General features: G+C 40.1%; 1 protein-coding gene across 3 annotated transcripts in view; it reads left to right on the top strand.

Annotated features, from left to right (window-relative positions):
- The window catches only part of LOC119742906 (autophagy-related protein 23-like), a 29,196-nt gene extending 8,976 nt beyond the window's left edge, over positions 1-20,220 (top strand). The window contains exons 10-28 of one of the 3 annotated variants that reach the window (XM_038219159.1): positions 238-329; positions 847-996; positions 1,862-1,980; positions 2,667-2,826; positions 3,253-3,443; positions 7,352-7,438; positions 10,040-10,150; positions 10,784-10,879; positions 11,250-11,361; positions 11,682-11,817; positions 12,716-12,860; positions 14,119-14,306; positions 14,497-14,706; positions 15,292-15,364; positions 16,058-16,162; positions 16,700-16,759; positions 17,341-17,499; positions 18,453-18,589; positions 19,501-20,220. In XM_038219159.1, coding sequence (XP_038075087.1) covers positions 238-329; positions 847-996; positions 1,862-1,980; positions 2,667-2,826; positions 3,253-3,443; positions 7,352-7,438; positions 10,040-10,150; positions 10,784-10,879; positions 11,250-11,361; positions 11,682-11,817; positions 12,716-12,860; positions 14,119-14,306; positions 14,497-14,706; positions 15,292-15,364; positions 16,058-16,162; positions 16,700-16,759; positions 17,341-17,499; positions 18,453-18,589; positions 19,501-19,531 — 2,362 coding nt within the window. In that variant the 3' untranslated portion in view covers positions 19,532-20,220. The remainder of the gene's footprint in view (positions 1-237; positions 330-846; positions 997-1,861; positions 1,981-2,666; positions 2,827-3,252; positions 3,444-7,351; positions 7,439-10,039; positions 10,151-10,783; positions 10,880-11,249; positions 11,362-11,681; positions 11,818-12,715; positions 12,861-14,118; positions 14,307-14,496; positions 14,707-15,291; positions 15,365-16,057; positions 16,163-16,699; positions 16,760-17,340; positions 17,500-18,452; positions 18,590-19,500) is intronic. The other 2 variants (XM_038219160.1, XM_038219162.1) reach the window with 2 other exon arrangements.
- The last annotated feature ends 277 nt before the right edge of the window (positions 20,221-20,497 follow it).

Here is a 20,497-nt window from a genome sequence, read left to right on the forward strand (position 1 = left end):
TCACAAGTCAATTACAAATCTGTCACAAGTCAATTACAAATCTGTCACAAGTCAATTACAAATCTGTCACAAGTCAATCACAAATCCTAGTGGAACTGGAAACAGAATACGATCTGAACAGGAATGGGTTGCAATGCTGGTGGAAAGGGAGACACTCCCTTGCAAGATTTCAAATTCTGTCTACCAAAGATCAGTATGCAAGAGCATGTTTGTATTTTTCTTGTTTTTTTTTTGCAGGTTGTCCAAGTTGAAGGGTGTCATCTCGCCCAAGAGAAGGGAATCTCGGGACTACAACTTGGTCCAGGTCTGGACGGATATCATGAGATCAGGTAGACAAATCCATTTCTTTTCCGCTACCTCTAGATCAAAAACTCAAACTTGCACTCTGATCAAGTTTGCTGAACTCCTACCCAAAGAGAAAAAGAGGGAAAACTTGCTACAGAAAAATCTCTGTATCATATGAAATAGCGGGAAAACTAAGAAACAATTCAATTCTATCGATAATAAGGTAAGACGGCTGCACTACAAAGCAGGAGGTCGTGGGTTCGAGTCCCACCCGAGTGATTTTTTTCCAACTTTCACCCTGGAGGTAACACACTGAGTATACAGTGTTTATACGTTGGTGAAGGGCAAAACCTAATATCGATTTACATCACCACGACCCAGGTTCCATCTTATGAATAATTCAATTTTACATTTTCCATTTTATCAAATTGTATGATTTCACTTTAAAATGGGAATGGCTTAGATCTGTGATCTTCCTAAAAGCCCAGAAGGTTGAGTAACCATTGTACATTGTGAGATACTCATTATTCTTTTTACTATCGCATTTTGTTGACTGTTTAGGTGTTACGACAGTGTCGATGCGGCTGACAGATTTTGAGAACGTCCAGGACTTGATCAGGCTGTGCCTGGACCAGCTAGGCCTGGTGGAGGACTGGAGGCTGTATTGCATCCTGGATGCTGCTGGATCCTTAGCTGATCGCAAAGACAAAGGTATAACAATGATATTAACTCCTTACTCTCCCCAGCTTTACATTACAATTCTCTCTCATCACACAACACCACAATCTGTGGTACACCAAAGGATCTAAACATTAGTGTTGTAGTAAACTCTAACTGAAAATCCTCCAAACACCAAACACAGGATTGAGGAGGATTGAGGAGGGTTACGGTTTTAAGGAATTTGAGGTGGATCATAAACTTTGCACATCGCAAGTCTGGTCAAATAACAGGCATCTAATCGGTGGGTCGTTGATATCATGTCATTGAATTATTCGTCTCAACCCATGGCCCGGCCACACCGCAAAAATAGAAGTTCTATTCCATGGTAAATAGAAGTTCCATTGCACGGTCACACTATGGATGGCTCTGACCAATCAGATGATGAGGATTTATTCAGATGTTGCATAAGACAAATAATGAATGTTTCACATTCGTGCAATGGAAAGAATAAGTTAATTTTGTGACAGATGGAATGTTCCATTCCACTTGGCTTTGCTCGTGAAATGGAACATTCCATCTGTCACTTCATGAAGTTTTTCTTACCATTGCACTCACAAACATTCATTATTTGTATACAATTAAACATATTCATGCCACAGATTACCATAGTAAGTGTAATGTATTGTGGTTAAAGTCTTTGACATATAGTTTTACTCGTAACCTTGTGTGGTATGTACTGTTTATGGGACAAATGTCCATAGGAACAAGCTACATCTGGAATACACTGGTGAATCATGTAATGTTTTGTAACCTACTTTTACCTCAACAACTTACACATATATGATTATGCAAAAAAAAGAAAATTCTCACAGTGTCTGTCTTTAATGTTTTGTCTTTTTACAAATCTGTCTTGCAGGATTTGAGAGAGTGATGGAGGATGGGGAGTGTCCTGTCATCATTCAGCAGGACTGGCCGGAGAAAACACCGCGACACTTTGAGCTGCGGCAGAAGCCGGCCCAAGGGGGCTCAGTTAAGGTGAGTTGCAGGCTCTGCTTTAGGAGGAGGATGAATACTCCACCTGAAACCATAACTGTAGACCTTTGAAGAAACTGCTTTGAAGCTCAAGCTGCCTGGGGGACGTACTGGAGTATAAATACTTCACTGTGCTTGATCAAGTTAAACAAGTCCAGCTTACAGTAATGCTGTGCTCAGTATTGGAAATATTCAAATATTCAATGGTTTGTGTAGTATTTGAATCTATGTGTAGTATTGATTATTCACAAATAAAACATGAAAAAAGGGGAGTGAGAGGGGACAAAAAGAAAGAAAAAGAATGTCTAAAGTCAGATTATTTCTCATTCTTAGTTGTTGAAACCTTTGTCAAATCTTTCCCTGGTGACAGTGGTAATGCAAAGCAATTATACTGATCGATGTGATCGCAATGACCTATTGTAAAGTGTACTTTAGTAGTTATTGATTTATTGGCCTAAATCATCCAATAATATTTGATCGAATGGAAATTGGAAAATTTTCATTTTGATTTATTTGAATTGAATCGGCCCTGACTTTCACAAAGCAACAGTTTTTGCTTCAGCAGCCCCATCAAATCTTCGCTCAGCCCTTGATCCTGTACAAACCCCAGAATATTGTCAGAAGACAAAAGAAAAGTAACCTGAGCAGTTTGCCTTTGTAAACTTTCACAATTTGGATTTCCATTTCAGGTGGTGTTGCGTCTCAACGATGAGAAGCCCAAGGGCAAGCTGCTGGCCATCTCCCTGTCCACACCGGCCAAGGAGGTGGTGCCTCTAGGCCTGAAGATATTTGGTCTCACGGATGCTGACCCTAAGAAATACTGCTTACTGGAGGTGGATAAGGCAGGAGGTAAATGAAAAAAACTGCAGGATTCAAATCTCCCCGAGCTGCTTAGCTGAAGATTGCTTAGCAAAGTTATATGCTCTGAACAAATCGGCTGGGAACCATTTACCAGCAATAGACATCTCATAACATTTTGGCTGGTGACCTGTTTCTGCTAAGCCAATATTTGCTAGCGTTCTTAAAGACAAGGCGTGCACATTTTTGTAACACTATTGGTGGAAGGAGCCCAGAATGCGTGCGTACTACCTGAGCACGACTCACGCAAGCGTAGTGCCACCGCAGTGCCACCTCAGTAAATGACAGTTGTCGAATTAGTCTATAGTTTTAATCACCATTTGAGGACCATCTGCAACTGAAAAAATAACACTGTTTTTTGTTGGTTAATTTCAATTTTCAGGAATAACAAATTCATCAATTTTCTCCTTTTTTAAGATCTGCACAATGTAGATGCAGACTCCATCCCGTTGCAGTTGGACTCCCACGCCTTCGTGCTGTGTGAAGTTGCAAGCAAAGATAGTCAGCTGGCCCTGTATGAAGACAAGGACGGAACCGAAGAGGAACTGAAGATACAGCGAAACGACTCGCAGACTTCCAAAGCCTCCTCCAAAGTCTCCTTCTCAGGGGTGAGTTTGCGTATCAAAAATGTCTGTTTAACAGAATAAAAATTGCTTATCCTTACTTATTTACTGCATATTATATTTGGTTACCATTGAATGGTTTGCATTGTGTTAATGCGTTTGGCTGGTTGAGTTTAATAACAGTCTTTGGCAACAGCTTCTACCTTGGGAAATTCTACAAAACATGTACTCCAGGTCGACCTTTAACCTTTGGCATTTGACACCGTGCATCAGGTGGATATTGTTTATCTGTTCTGATTTATCTGATTTTGCTGGTCCAGAGGGGCCAGTCTAGTGCCCCCTTTGCACCTCACTGACTGACTGACTGACTGACTGACTCACAGAGTCACTGTCACTTGTGGTTGTTGCCTGGTGAAGAGAGTCGGGCAGTGCTATTTTATAGGGTAACCCGTAATGGGCTAAATCTGACCCGTTGTGTAGACCAGAAGCATGAAAAGACTTCCTGTGAATAGCCATTCTGAATCAATTTAAAAGAATGTTGTGTACCCTGGAGCCATCTTGACTAAGTCTCATTAGGCCAAACAAAAACAATTGTGTGTTTACGATAACCCGACCGACCTGGAATTTTTTCGGCCAAATTGCTGACCTCAAACTTTTTATTGCCATTTTGAAGGTTGATAAGGCCAAAAAAAAAAAAAGTTCTGCTTCCAATTACATGCCTTTCAAAAATAGGGTCGGTCGGTCGGACATTTTTTTTTTTTGGCCAATTTTTTTTATGCAGATTGAATGGGGTTTTCAATTATATGCGAAGTTTTAGCCTGAACTATTTCCATTGCACTACGAAAGCTATACACGAAATGGCAACAAAAAGTGAATAAAACTTACCTTTAATTATTGTCAATATATTTACGTTCGATAATTTTAAAAAAAAATGGAAAATTCAGGTCGTTCGCACCATATGCACAACGCTAGTCAAGACGCAGGGAGCTGGCCAAAACTCCGAGGTGTGTGATGCGAGCATGTGTGGCGAGCGGCCCGCCATGGGCCAACAGACCTGTTTTCATGGTCAAAAATTTCGGGAAACAGGTATTTTGTGAAGACAGAAAAGACAACAAAATTTTATTTTTATTTATTCAATCTTTTTTTTTGTTTGTTTTTGGAATTGCCGATAAAATTTTTAGGGTCGCAGCCTAAAAATAGGGTCGGTCGGGTAACCGGAAGCAGAACTATTCTTTTTTTTGGGCCTAATTGACAAATTTCAAACATTTCAAGTACTTTTAATTATTTGCCACGAACAAATACCATTTTCCACATTTGAATCTGACCATGATTTGACACAAACATACCTGTGTTAAACGTGCGAAAATCGCGACTATCTCAAAACTTGAATTCTCAAACTACGAAGTACGATTATTTTTGCACAAACGCATCGGGGTACGCCTGGCTGGCCGACGGACAGCATGGTTCTAGCTTCCCACGTACAAACGTGCGTACTGCGTATCGGCCTGATACGCTGGAATTGCGGCCGGCCCGATACGCCGACAAAAAAATGGCGATCACATTTTTTAGCCACTGATACGCACAATATAATTATTATACACGCCATTAAAATGCACAATTTGATCGTTACATACGCCATTATTTCATCTTGACATGCAAAATCTTGACCAAAATCCTGTTTTTCTGATGCATGTGTGATCAAAATGCACACAATGACGTGTTCTGTCAACCACCAGCAGCACCCAGCTAACATACAGCATGGTACACTGGTTCCCTTCACCAGCTATGATGAAGGACCGGAACCAGTGACTACTGCCTCTCTCCGGGCCATACTTCGTATCATGCATACAGCATGATGATGTAGTGGGCCGAAGTTGGATCGTAAAAATATTACCAAATAAACATCGCTGGAGAAAGAGAATTTCTGCGAATTAATTCACAGAACGAGATCTTTACTTTCTGTGGATGTGTTTTCCATTAAAATGACGAGATTGCAAAGCTCGAACTTGTGGCGAAACATCGTAGCGTGTTTCTGCAGTAGTGCAAGATTTTCGGCCACGTGGGCCGTGAGTTCGGCGCGATGTTCAGCCGGCCAGGCGGAATGTTGGCGGTGCTAGCGGCCGTGATGTATGTTAAGCATAAAGTGGAATCACTGACCTCAAATATATTTTTAATTAGGTGAGGCAAGTTTTAATAAGGGAATAAATGTGTGCTTCGAAGGTTTTTATCACTCTGTTTAAGACCACTTAGAGTCTGGGTGCTGATAATTACCCGAGCCGGAGGCGAGGGTAATTATCAGCACCCAGACTCTAAGTGGTCTTAAACAGAGTGATAAATACCGACGGAGCACATATTTATTCCCATTCATAAATACCTTTTCGGTAAGAAAAAATCATATAATTCGTTCAAAACATCCCGATTTTGTTCAACAAATTCACTTTATGCTTTTTGAAACATCCCTCTTGCAAAATAATGGAGTGTTCAGCTGGCGAGTAAGATGTAAACAACCCTTTTATGGAGATTGACGCGCACGTATCATGTTCTGAGCGATGTCGCACAGAACGCACCTGGCGCGTTGCGTTTTGAATTTAGAACTTTAAAATTCTGACTCCCTGGTAGTGTTGCGCATGCCTACGTGAGGATTGTGAACGTTCAACCAATGAAACGATAAGAGGCACTGGATTTTTAGGAGTTCACATTTTATTGCGACACTGGAAAAGTGTTTAAGACCAGCTAGCCATGTCTTTATCATCCGTTTAAGACCGGCCACGTGACGGGCTCTCGACCAATAGGAATGGTTAAACTGTCTTAGGTATTTATGAATCACTTTTGATAGCTAGTCTTGATAACTTTCGTGGCGCAAATGAAAATAATCCAGGCACAAAATAAACATGATTCCTTGCTCTTTAGTACGAATGATGCTCCATTAATCAGCACCCCAAGAAAATTGGGCGAAATAATTTTCCGACCTACTGACGCTATTTTGAAAGGCATGTAATTGGAAGCAAAAGTTGTTTTTTTCTCCACCTTAATTTCTTAATTTGAAACTTACATGTAAATGTAATTCATACTTTTCTAGTTAGGAAGCAATGAAACACAGAGTGTGAAATGTTAATTTTTTTTAAGTTAACAATTTTGATTTTTTTTCTTTTAATTACAAAAATATTAGTGACCTACAAGATCTCCTCTGAATTTCAAGGACAAACCTTAAGATAAGGACCCCCAGATTTGCTCTAAAATGCACCAGAGAGCTTCTAAAGTTCAAACATTTTCGGGTTGTTGAATCACAGCAAATCTTCCCCACACGTTTGAAAAAATCCTGGGGAGAACCCTGGCCGACGATACAAATCAATTTGGATTGAAATGTATCAATTGAATATCTTCAATGCTTGAATAATGATTTTATACAATTTTTTTCGAAAGAACACGCATGGGCATGCAGAACTGAAATGAAAAAAAAAATTACAAAATAAAATTATTTCCCTACCTACCTACCTGGATTTTTTTCAGGCCGTTACCGTAAATACACCATTTTTTTTGTTTGGCCTTACTCTACCTTGTCTTGTTTATGTGTATCTGGAAAAAAAACTTTTTTTTCTGTGAATTTCCAAAATGAAAGTCCTAATTTGTCGTCAGAAAGTTTGAATTTTGACTTACAAACATACAGCACGATGGTTTCTTCAATATTTTTCTGTTAAGGTTTTCTTTCTCAATGTCAAGCATGTATGTTAAATGTCTGTGCTATGACTTTCCTCATGATAAAAAGTCTTGGCAAAGTTGAAATTAAAAATGGCAAGAAACGTAATTTCAGCCAACAGATGTAAAAAAAAAAAGCAAGGGAAGGGACAGGGGCACAGATTTTGTTGTGTGTGACCCTTGACGCCTGCCATTTAACCTGACATTAAATCGGATACACACTTTTTGTATGTGTGGCATGACCTTTCTGATTGCAGCTCAGTCTAGGGTCGTCGGCAGGTTCGGACGACCTGCTGGCCTGGTTGCGCATAGACGACAAAAAACTCAGCAAACTGGAGCAAGAGGTGAGACCGATAGAGGGCGCCCTTCATATTTTGCATGCTTTTGCGATTGTGCATGCTTGGTTTACTTTTTCCATTTCGCACGAAGCACTCAGTGCATGATGCATTAATTTTTGTTGCCAGTAGATGTTCTACATTTCAATTCATCACCATGACACAAGATTTGTTTTTTCTGTGTTCATCATATTGTGCCAGTGTTTGTCTACTTTTTTGTATTTGTGCCATTTTTACCTTGTGAGATTAATTATTCACAAACACTTCCAAATATGGACTGACGTAATATCTGACCAATCAGATCGCTCTTAACAAAGTTGACCCAGAATTGACCTACCATATAAAATGGCAGGGCTTTGTGAAAAAATTAAAAAGTGTAAAGTCTGTCACGAGCGAATGTGGCCCATCAGGCCCGCGTTTATCTGCGGTTTCAGTCTGATGAAAAGACTGAGAATATTTCTATTCCCCCTGGATGGGATGCTAGTCCATCACAGGTTACTCCCCAGCCCTATAGAATGCCGAAGTGTGACTTCATTCTGAACTGGGACGTGTAGTGCAAACAAATAGAGTACGCGCGCGTGTTGGTTCACGGGCTGAATCACGCGCTAATGTCTTTTACACACATAATTGTGTGCGTGATGTATTCACTTCGGTACTCTATTGTTTAACAAAGTTGACCCCATAATTCCAGACCTGAATATTCAGTGTATAGGAAAACATCACAAAGTTTGTGCAGAGAGGGTGACAGTTAGTGTCAAAATAGTGAAGATTTGGACTCAATTTGCCAAGGGGAGCGGGGATGTATTCCTTGTGTTAAATGATAAATTGTCTTCTTTTGGCTCTTGTGAGTAGGCATAATAGTCCCCAACACCTGGTCACCACAAATATCTGCCTTTATATTGTGGTGGCACTCTGGCATTTTGGGTATCCATTTTTTTTGCCTCTGTATGTTCACCCTCTACTTTCAATCATTTTACGAGTAAGCAGTGACAGAAAATGAATTGACATGCTAAGAAGACATGCTACCTGCACGTTAGAGTGACACCATGTCAGTAAATTCTTCCAGTTCGGGTGATTCACAATGCAGTGCGCCACCAAGAATTTGCCACGGAGAGTTCATTTTTCCTAGTGCAATGTGGGAGATGGTTGACAAATTCGCAGCGTGGGACATTTGAAATTGTTAGTTTTTTTTCCGGTCAGTAGTTTTGTAAGGGTATGATTCTAGTTTATGTTTGCCCTTTTCTTTTCTTTTTATAAACATGGTGGTTTTTGTAAGGCGGCAGAACGCTATGCCCAATCTGTTACAAATAAGCTCAAGTTGTCTACTGACACTCATTCAAATGGGCCGTGTTTTGTCAACCGTAAACTTGAAAAATGGACTCTCCATAGCAAACTCTTGGTGGCGTACTGCATTGTGAATCGCCTGAATTGTGGTAATACAGTAAATTTTGTGGTATGTCATTCATAACGCCTCTTCTTGCTATCATCTCGCCTACATCAACATGTGTTTATCATAAGCGGAACCTGGTCACACTTATACCAGTGTGTACACGGGTCGGCTGTAGATGTTCTCGCCGGTTACAGCCTCTCCACCCTGGTGCTGATCAGGGTTGGATTTTACCCATGTAGAGCGTTGGACCCGTGTACATGGATTCTGGCTAGTGTGAAAGGAGTATCCAAAATCTCTGAGATTTGGGATAACTGTGAAATTAAAGGCCCTTAAGTCTCGTTCAAATGATGTCATTTCCTACAGACCATCCACGTGCATCGGCATTTTGAGCGTCAACTTGCATAATGTGCATCGGCTGCTTTGTATTTCCAACACATTTCGAGCAACAAGTTTGCTTGTTTGGAACATTTTCAACACTGCGCAATGCTTGCTTGATTGCGTAAAATACGCAGTTTTCAGTTCTCCTACAGAGATGGCCGTCATTGAGTGAGCCCTATACCAGCAACCCTGCATGTGTAAATGCACCAGATAAGCTTCAACCCTTACACTAGCGTTCCTGAGAAGTTGTATAACTCATCATGAATGGGTTTGTTTTTGTCCTCAGTGCATGCTCATAATTATTGCCTTTTACTTTATCTTCCATTGCTTTTTACAGTCATTCAATATCGTCTATCATCTCCCATTTAGTTACCCTCACTGCTGTTATATTTCCAAAAATCACCATCACGTTTATTACAGAAAGCTTCATTAAGTTCTCCCAGTTTGTATTTTTCATTGTCTCAAATCAAAGAGCCACATAAAAGAGTTTAGCATTATTTTTTTTAGGTATTTTTTCAAACCTGCATTTTGATTGAACTTGTGAATCAAATTTTGTTTTCAGGCACTTTTTCCCCCAGGATAAAAGGCACTCCAAGAAATGTTATGCCTCTGTATTAATTTCATTTCACTATCATCAAGTCAACCCAGAAAACATACTAAAAATACAATTTTGGGTTTTGCCCGTACTGACATATTTGCCCGTACTGACATGGTTGTTGCTGGCAACTTTTTGTGAACACAAAAATTCCAAGCTTACTCAAGGCTTATCATTGTGAAAAAGTACTTTGGTAATGCATCATTGTCTGAACATAACTGTATTGTTTTATTTATTCATTTCACAGATGGCAACGATTGAGGAATCTCTGGGCCAATCACAGGCAGGCACCAAAGATGCAAACAGATCGAGCACGCAGGAGAATAGCTCTTCCAAAGTACTGTCTTCTCCACAAGCAGTAAGTTACAACAAAACTTACAAGAGATGTAATCGAGTCGACCACAAGTCAAATGACAAGTCAGTTCACAAGTCAGGCCACAAGTAACAGGGGATAAACAAAACTCTTTTTCTTGGGTGGGGGGAGCATGGCACTTGGTCACAGAGTCAATTTGCAAGTTGACCAAGGGTAACATTTGACCTATCGCCGTTTGCGAGTTAGCCACGCCTCTTAGACAACTGGAGTTTTTGTACACTAAATAAGTTTTGTTTGTCTCAGATTTTGAGCGGTCCGCGTCCATTTGTATATAATATAGTTGGACAATATTTCACAAGCTGGGTTGATAGGTCAATTGACCATTATCATGTTGCGGCAATCTTGATATTCCCCCCATTCAAATCAACGTAACCAAAGTGGGGCTGGAAGGAAAAAATAGTCTGGTTCATTTTTGCACAAATAACAGTTTCATTCAGTACTGTTGTTAGATACAGGGAACATGACTGAAATGGTGGCAGCATAATAAAGGCCCTCTTATTGGAAAACAGTGTTAAGTATCCCTTTACTAAGCAGGGTTTTTTCCATATGCAAACTAACAAAGTTGGTGCTAAGATGATACCAATCTCATGTTTCTACTGTGTATATTTTTTTATGCAGGCTGACAAGAAATCTGAGATAGACACAAAAGAACAAGATGCCATTATAGATGCACTCCGCCAAGAGAACAAAACCTTGCAGGAAAAAGCCAAACAGGTACGGTACCTTTAAGGTTTAGTATCAATTACTCAAGTTGGAGCCAGTTACCAATCTTGTAGTTACTCACAATGAATAACGAGTGGTCCTAACATATTCGTATACTATAATTTGCATTTTTCTTGTAGCCACTTGGTAATGAAGATATCTTGAATGGCAGGTTTTAAGTTGGGCCAACAATGTAAAATGATGCATAAGGAACAGAAAAGGCAAATGACAAATGCACGGAATTATAGAGAAATTAACAATGAAGTTATTTGGTGAAGAATATTGTAAAACACACATGTGCAACAAACATGTGCAAAACATCCAACAATTTGTAAGGATTATGATTTCAATCTTTGTACTTTTCCTGTATGTTTCCCTTCAGCTTTCAGTTGTGCAGAAGGCCCTGAGTCAACTCGATCAGACCTACAAGCGAAACGAGACTGATTCCAAACTACGTGTGAAGGAAAAGAGAGCGTCTCTAACCGCTGAATCAGGTAGGGTTGATAAAATATACTGTGTTGCCATTGAATCCGACGTTGACAACTTTCAGCAAAGTTTTTGGAATGTATAGTTGATTGGCTGTGTGCGATTCAGGATAAGCTACAGGGCTCCTTTTAGAATTTTTCTCTTTGCCTTCAAGACGTCTTTGCTTGAATCAGAATGCCAACTTTTCCTCACTTACAATTTCTGTATTTATGAGATCATTACCATCAGAGTAAAGACACCCTCACCATTCCATCTTGCTGAATGAGATCCCTAAGCTGCTGGAGACATTGTTATGCTTTACTTTTGCAAATTTAAAACCACCTTTTAGCAGAGTCTTTGCCGAAGGCCGTCGTCGACATTCAGAGCCAACTCCATCAAGTGGGAGAAGAGATGAACACCAAGAAACTCAACATCCTCAAAATACAGCAGCAACAGAAGCAGATACAGGCTAGGGGTCTGGAGGGGTGAGAAAAAGAAAGAAATACATTAACTGATGGCTACAAGGCCTTTTTTTTGGTGTGAACTTTTACCAAGAAGGTTCTTTAAAAAAATACCTTCAAGCTGGTATCTTTAGGCTCTTCTGGAAAAAAAAACATTTTTGCAGGCTTTTCTCCCTTCTCATAGACTATGGAGGTAAATTTCCGGTTTGGAATTAAAAAAAACCCCAGAAAACTCTTCTTATAAAACTATTGTTTTTATCAGGCACTGTGTGCAAAGATTGATAAATATGTACAGGTTATACTGTTTGAATTGGAAGTTGGAAGTCCAAATTCTAAGTTTAAAACTTGTTTCTGTTTTAATTTCGTCATCCAGCCACGGATAAACTTGATAAACGCTGCTCTGATAAACTTACAAAATAATGTTCAGCTGAAATGTGGAACTTGCACAAATTTTAGTTAAAATGCCCTAATTCACAAGATAATCAACTCAGGAACAAGGACACTAAATGTGCAAGGTCTAAGATTGCGCCAAACAGTAGTACCCTCAGACTTTGCTATATAAAATATGGATATTAGGCTGTACCCTGTATGTGTGTGTGCGTAATGAACAGTGCCTCCCATCTTTGAATGATGCCAAGCCTTCCTCCATCCCGTCTGCTTTTTGAATTTGCTCTTGCAAGCCCGGTTGCTCCATCCCGTCTGCTTTTTGAATTTGCTCTTGCAAGCCCGGTTGCCTAGAGCAGTCCATAAGGTTGCTTGAGACAGGAGTAAATCCTCTTACGATGAAAAGCCTAGCTACACTATAAAAGCATAAAAGAAACTTAGACTAATGAATTAAGTGACATGTCAAAAACTGGATATTTCAACTTCGAGACCAGATCATGCAATTCCGTGTTAACGTTTGCTGTTGTTTATTTGGTAGCCTTGATGGCAGCATTCAGCAGGCCGAGCTGGAATACCGCGTGGCTCTTGAGGAGTCCTCCATGCTGACATTACAACAGCAGCAAGCACAGCTACTAGCCACGCTGGAACTCACACTGACTGATCATCAGGTCAATGTGGAAAAGGTCAGATAACAAAAAAATCCTAAAAGGGGCCAAAAATCTATCCGAGGGGGCATCAAAATTTTGGAATGTAAAAATGGCTGTGGCTTTACCTTCTATAATCCTGCATAATCCCTCAAACTCACTCAGGCCTGTTGTTAGGAGTTTCGGGGGTTTGTTTAAATCGCCCCTCCTCCGTCCAAGATCCACAACAAACGAAGGTCTGTGTCCCGCTTTTGGGAGTCTTTTAAATAATTTTCATTATCCGCCTTTTGACCCTGTAAGGTGGCTTCCTAAAAACCTGTCAAAATCGTAAAATGTAGCTATGTACAGTACCCACTTTAAACATTGCGTGTGTTAATAATTAACTATGCCCCTGCATGTATTAAGTATTGATTGATGCTGAGATATCCAACCCCCAGTTTGCAAGTTTTGGGCCGGCTAGGTGGGTAGAGGTCTGCGGTCAGCTGCAGAGAGAATCGAACTCTCCCAAGGTGACAATGAAATGATTAGTTACGTTAATAAACTTCCCCCTTTTTCATTAAACATTCAAGACTGAAGATGTTGGGGTAAGATATAAAAAACTATCTTATATTTATAAAAAGCATGAATGTTCATATGTGCGGATTCTCAGTTCATTGGTAAATCTCTTGGTTCGTCATGCATACTTTTGTTAAAAATGGTGTCAAACTTTGACATGACATATTTAAGGCTAGAGTCCTCTAGAAGCTTATTTCCATGTGGTGAATTCCTTCTAAAATTTGAATTTTTATCCCTCATTTTGGTGTTGAGAAGCCACGACTAATTCGTCTGCATGTGTTCAAACTCATGGCGTCTTCTGGTGGGTGCTGGAAGAAATGTTGTTCATGTTCTGTCCATTTCGCCGTCTTTTTGTCACGGTTGAGGGGTTACTTATGAAGGATGTGACTTTGCATTGAATGTTGTAAACATTTAGCAAATATTTTAAGAACCATTTAATCATTTTGCCATTTGCACCAACAATACTAGCGTAGCCAACAAGAGGTTACTATCCAAAATGTAACGCAGTGTGTATTCCTCAAGACTGTATCTCAACTGATTTATGCTTTGCACCATCTTCCTTTTATAACAGCTTCATAGAATTCTCTCATTGAATTCTTATTTGGTTTTGCAAGTTTCACAATTTTTCAATGATCTTGTCATATTGCAATAAAAGCTCTGAACTTTTTGATCTGTTTAAATCTCAGATTCTTTACAAACTTTCCCCCTTAACTCCTCTTATTGATTTGCGTCCATATTACAGAGAAAGGCAGGCGAGCAGTCTCAACCGCTCTTCCAAAGTCTGCAACCCGGACAGGACTACTCCCTCTTCACTGTCCACCAATCACGAGGCAAGAGGAGTTGGGACTTTACACTGACAGCCAATCAGAGCGGCCGGGGAGCGGTGGTGCAGAGATGCTCAGAGAACAGTCAGATGAGAGTGGGAGACAGGTAGGGGCGGGGTTATACCCAGAAAGGGGAGGGGGAGGGATAAAGTCATCTTGGGCCCTACTAGTTTATCTCTCTGCATGGAGTGTAGAAACAGTGCTATTATATAGTTTCTCCGTCCTTTCCCACCCATCTTAACAAATATTTCTTTTCCATGTGAACAGTGTTTATAGAACAATATTTTTCATCCTAGGTTATTGGAATTGAACGGGGAGAACATCGCCAGCACACCGATATCCGAAATCAACCACAGTTTAGGCAGCAAGTCGCAGGCTCGGCTAGTGTTATTAAGAGAATCGGATGAAGCAGACAGGGTACCAGACCTGGAGGAGCTGGAAAGACTGCATGAGCATCTTGAAGCAGTGGAAAGAGACAACGACAGACTGAGGGAAGACAGTAAAAGGCAAGTTTCAATTTTCCGTGAATTCTTTGACCAAATTGTCCGGTTGGCATGTGACACAAAAATCAGTAAAGGGGGTAGTCATTCTGTCGATATTTCTTTGATGGTTATAAATTTTTGTGGAGCTTCAAATACAGAGAAATAATAGGACAGTTTTAAACTTGTTTGCGGTAAATGGATGGATCATAAGTTCCATGTAATTTTGGCTGAAAATGAAAATTCATTTTTATAATTACATAGCCTACATGCTTATTTAAACCATAGAACAAGTTTTCTAGTGATTTCTTTTTTTTTACAGCCATCTAGAAAGCACAGTTACCATAACTAACTTCTGTCTTTGGTGTCAGGGTTCAAATCCCAATTGAGGCACTATGTGGATTGTCAATGCCTTCTTGAAAACAAGTTTAATTACTGAAGTTTTTTTTCAACGATTTATGTTTCTTATGGCAGGTTTTCAGCTGAATGTTAACCTTAAATTATCAATCAAAATTGTCTGTTGAGAAGCTCCATAAATTAGGCCACATCTCAAAGGAGGACATTTCTTTCTACATTCCACTCATTGAAAGATTTTACTTTTGTGTGTTTCAGGGCAAAAGGGTTTGAATCTCAGGCAAGGCAAGCAACTCAATTACAAATCATGGTGCAGCAACTTCAGGCACAGGTATGGTCTACAGCCAACGATGACAGACCCATTTTTATTTTGAAAAGTGATCCCATATAGGCTTTTTTTATTGAAAGCTGGTTTGGAGTTTTAACCAGTTCACGTCAGATGATGTGTATGCAAGGAACGGTTTTGCAGCATTCGGAACGGATGACAGATAAATACGCAACAAGCGAGGTCGGAAATGTCAGTTTAAGACCCGCTCGCAGTGAGCGAGGCCGGAAATATCAGGGTGTGCTACATGCAGATGACGGCCTGAACCCGAGGTTTGTGAAAACAATTCTGCACCTGGGTCCAGTCAATGTCAAAATAATCCTGGCGCGAACTGGTTAAAAGGTCACTTATTACATAAAAACCTTATCTGTTACTTGGAGAGCTGGTATGGCACACGTGTTTAAAATAAAAGGTTACATTCTTATCAAAAAGCGACTGACAATACCCATTTGGAGAAATGGTTGGGATTCGAACCTTCACATAGCACAAAACAGATTGAAGAGAAAACCACCATTCTTACTTGAAAAAAAACCTCTTTTTTTTCATTAAGATTTACTTGTTTACCTCTCATTCTAATGTATTGTTCACATGGTGCTCTCTCAAATATGGCTGATTTAAATTGAACAGCTTGAATGGTTTTTGGGGGTTGCATTGGCACCCATTATCCAAAATTCTTCATGTGGAATTTTTGTTATTCAGCTCTCCAATTCAGAACTACGGGCTGAGAAGTTGGAACAGCAACTTGTCGACAAGGACAACGAGCAGCTCTTGAGACAGATACAGGACGATAAACACAAACTACAGGTGAGGCAGCACATGCTTTAAAGTCATTTGAACTCTAATAATGGTCCAATACACAAATGACCCTTTTATATAAAAAAATATTTCTTGAAAAAATAAAGTGTCATTCAACTGGACTAATTAAAAGAATTCAGTCACAGTGTCAAAAAAATAATTTTGTTTCATTTTGGCATTGAGTGTAGCAAATTGTAAAAATCTTTTACATGATGCCGCCCCTGGTTGACTGGCTTATAGTCATTTCTTGGCCCTGCTTAACACTTTGTTCATCATGCAGCCCTGAGTCTTTTCAAAGTGTTTAAACGTTATGTAGTAACAAAGCCTGTCACCAAATGTATCCATAATCCTGCGGGTTGGGTAGGCGTTACGGTAAACTACCCTGCTCAAGGATACAAGGATCGTGGTTTTTATGGTGGGATTTGAGCATGAATCCATACTGAAGACACAAGAGTGCGAGTGCAAATCCCCCCATCATTAGACCAAAGTTTACATCGCAATTGTCCATATGATAAGGTGAAAGGGTTTTGCCTGTTTTTGTTGCAGATGGAGGTGATCAGATTGCAGGAAAACATTTGCAAACTGGAGGACACACTGGATGAAAAGGTGAGGAAGACTATTTGAAATCAAACTGTTGTATTCATATTGCCTTTTTTGATGATTTTTAGCTGCACTGCAGGTTTTTACAAAAATCTTTCATGTTAGCAATAGTCAAGAAGCACTCAGCCAGTAAAGCTTGAAGTTGTGTACTCCAGTTCACGTTACCATATACTTGGTTGTTTGATTTCTGCAGTAAGACTTCAAATTTTCAAGAAGCAGATCTTTCTGAAAAGAATTCCGATATCAAGAAACAGAATTCCTAGAGGGCCCCACAATTGCGAAATGTGATGTGCCATAAAAACTTGAGCTTGGTCAGGACTGTATTGACTTTTCTTTATCAACCCTAAAATCAAAGTTTATGCAGTGTTAAAGATGAGATTTTGCATTGCCAAATATGTATACCGTTTGGAGGTTTTTTTTGACCACATCTCAGAAATTGAAGCTCTTTGAGCTTATTCTAAGAAGTAAATACCCCCCAAAATGATATTTATAATTTGCAACATCTTCCCCATTTCTCCAGATCAGACCAAATCGTATTTTGCTCAAAATCCATTCACAAATTATTTGTTTATTTTGAAATACTCCAGACGAACGAGTTGTCACAGGTCTGCCAGGAGAGGGACGGTGTCATCGAGGAGCTGATGAACAAGACAGATGAGAACCAGACGTCTTCGTCTCATCATCTCATCAGCGAGGCTCTAGAGGAAGGCTTGCCGCTCTGGGAGGCACTCAAGTCTGCCTCCAAGGTAGGCATCTGTGATTTCAAATATCAAACACTGTGGAGTTTACGGAGTTGTGGTCTAGTCAAATCACAAATAGCAAAAGTAAGTCACAAGTCAATCAAAAGTAAGTCACAAGTCAATCACAAGTCAATTGCAAGTTAATCTCAATGTCAATCACGAGTCAATCACAAGTGAATCACAAGTCAGTCGCAAAGTCAATCGCAAGTCACTCACAAAGTCAATCGCATACCGATCACAACTCAATTGCAAGGCAATTGGGTGGCATGGGTGGCTTGTGCGTAAAGCCCTCGCCTCTCACCAAAATGACCACGGTTCGAATCCTGGCCGCGGATCGCATGTGAGTAGAGTTGTGCGTTGGTTCTCTCCTGTGCCACGAGGGTTTTTCTCCGGGCCCTCTGGTTTTCCTCCCTCCGGAAAAATCAAACACTTTCGATCTCAGGCTGTGCTCCGTGGTCATATATGGTCGATGTGGCCGGCAGCCATAGGCGCCTTTACGTGCCAGCGGCCCGACCACGTTGTAGCCGCGTCCTTTTCAATTCAGCATACCAGCTGCGAGTAAGGATGACTTGCCTCCCAAATTATTATTATTATTATTATATTCACAAAGTTATGCGCAAGTTAATTACGAGTTGGTCACAACTCAGTCGCAAGTCAATTGCAAATCAGTCGCAAAGTCAGTCCGAGTCAATCACAAGTCAATCACAAGTCAATCACCTAAGTGTTTATTCCATGCAATAAAATAAAAATACAAAAAAGAACCTCAAGAGGTGAAAATTTCATTAAGACCGTTGCATACTTCATGTGTAAGCAAAAGCAAAGTGACTTTCATGTCGTCAACAATTGAAGTTTCATCATGACGTTTGTCAACACCCAAACAAATTTGCATTTAAACAGTTTCAGCCCAAGAGCCCATGAGACTAGTAGCGAATAATTTTCTCTCTCTTTGTGGAGTACAGTCAGAGATACTGGAGGTCCTCCGTGATGAGTTAGAGGAAGCCGGTCGTCAGAAGGAGTACCTAGACCAGCTGTACACCCTGATGCTGGAGAGAGCTCCTAGCTTACTAGCAGACCTTGAAGAGAACTTTGATGCAAGGTTAGTATGGACTCTGGACATGAATGACAGATGGTGCTTCATGACCACCTATGAGATGTCATGTTTTACATAACTCTCTAGGACAATGCATTGTATTTCCCTTTGTCCCTGTAATATATTACTCTCTCCCATAGACTAAGCACACAAACTCACGATCGAGGACCGTTTTCAAACAAAAGATGAACTCTCGAGCACAACAAAGAATCTGTTTTTCTCCCTTTGTCTGACTGTCCTCAGGGTGTATGTAATTCACAAACACCCAGACTAGCACGTTTGTTTATGGTGTAAATCGTGGATTTCCTACTCTTCCCTTTTCCTTTGTTTATACTCAAACTTTTTGCAACAGCTCTCATTGGTTTTGTACATGTTTTCTAATCAAGGTCGTCCTCGATTCGGTTTCTGTCCTCGATTCATCGATGACGTTGCATGTGTGTGACCTCGATTTACACCATAAACTCGCACATGTGTGCATATGTTGCGTATGGCGCAGTGTGTATGGCAACAAATTGTGTATGGCAACAATGCATACCCTAGCCGACACCGCTTTAAGTTTTCTGTTAGGAAAATTAGGACTGAGTAATGGGGAATTTCTGCTGTTTCTGCCTTTCATCTGTTTACCATTTGTGTTGTAAGGTCTGGTACCAAGAAGTATGGGGAGCTCCAATTCCTTCCCTCGCACTGCCTCACTGCAACTCTTGACCAGACTACTTCTGTTCCCTTCCTCATAATATATCACAGCTCAAGTGCAGTACTATCAGATTTTTCCTGTTGTAGAATTTATCCCAATTTTTGCATGTTTTGCTAGCGTGAGGTTTAGTTGTCGCATTCCTCAAACATTGACTTCAAATCCTCCCCAGAGCCAAATAAACTTATTTTTTTCTCAATGATTTCCTCCTGTTTTTGTTTTTCAGTGAGTTGTCAGACAATGAAGAGTTCTGCTAGTACGCAGCCACAGTGCAATGCCCAAATGAGACGTCTGTATTCTACAACAAATTCTGCCAAGTGAGAACAAAAGTTCATACAAATACTTTCATCGACCATTTATAAATATATCATTCCAAATACAAGTAAATATTAGGTGGTTGGGCAATACTCTATTTTCTTATTTAGTAAATGAATTAATGTGTTAAATAAGGGAATAAATGTGTGCTTTGCCTTCGGCTTGTTTAATAAACGGACTTGTTTAGTACCGGCCAAAGCACATTTTATTCCAATTCATAAATACCTGTTCGGTCATAGAGTCAAAACAAGCCAAAAATTGTAAATTTTCAACGATTCTGTTCAACAAATTTACTTCATGTTTTTTGGAACACCCCTCTAGCTATGTTATGGTTTGCCCATTTCATGAGTAGTCTTAAACAACTCCTGTTGGAACTAGGGATTCTGTGTTTACAGGGTTAATGCAGAATTTTTCTGCTGGCGCGGTTAGCACAAAATGGTGATCGTAAGCGCAGAATTCTGTGGTTAGCAGCGCCATGAAATTGGGCCCAGATGTGGCTGGATTCCTGCCATTCAACGTTATCTGTCACTTACATTTGGGGACTTGAAAAAGGACCAGACAATTCTGCTAAAAAGTTGTATACAGGGTGAGTACAAAAAAAACGAAACCCAAATGTTGGGACTATTGTTTTAGTGAAGTTCTGCATGTAGCACTTTCAAAATCTAGGATATGAAAGCCCAATTCATAAGCTTTCTTTTTAATCATTCAAATCACTCATGTACTTTTCAAGTTACGGATTTTTAAACACAACCACCATTTTAAAGTTCTGTCCACGAGTCACAAAAAAGGTGTGCGTTCTTTCGGCAAAACGAAAACAATTCACACACATCTCTTTGTGATTTGTTTGGGTTTTGCTGAAAGAACACCTACCTTTTTCTGATCCGTGGACAGAACTTTAAAACAGTGGT

This window comes from Patiria miniata, unplaced genomic scaffold (assembly GCF_015706575.1).
Source record: "Patiria miniata isolate m_02_andy unplaced genomic scaffold, ASM1570657v1 HiC_scaffold_6, whole genome shotgun sequence".
NCBI lineage: Eukaryota > Metazoa > Echinodermata > Asteroidea > Valvatida > Asterinidae > Patiria > Patiria miniata.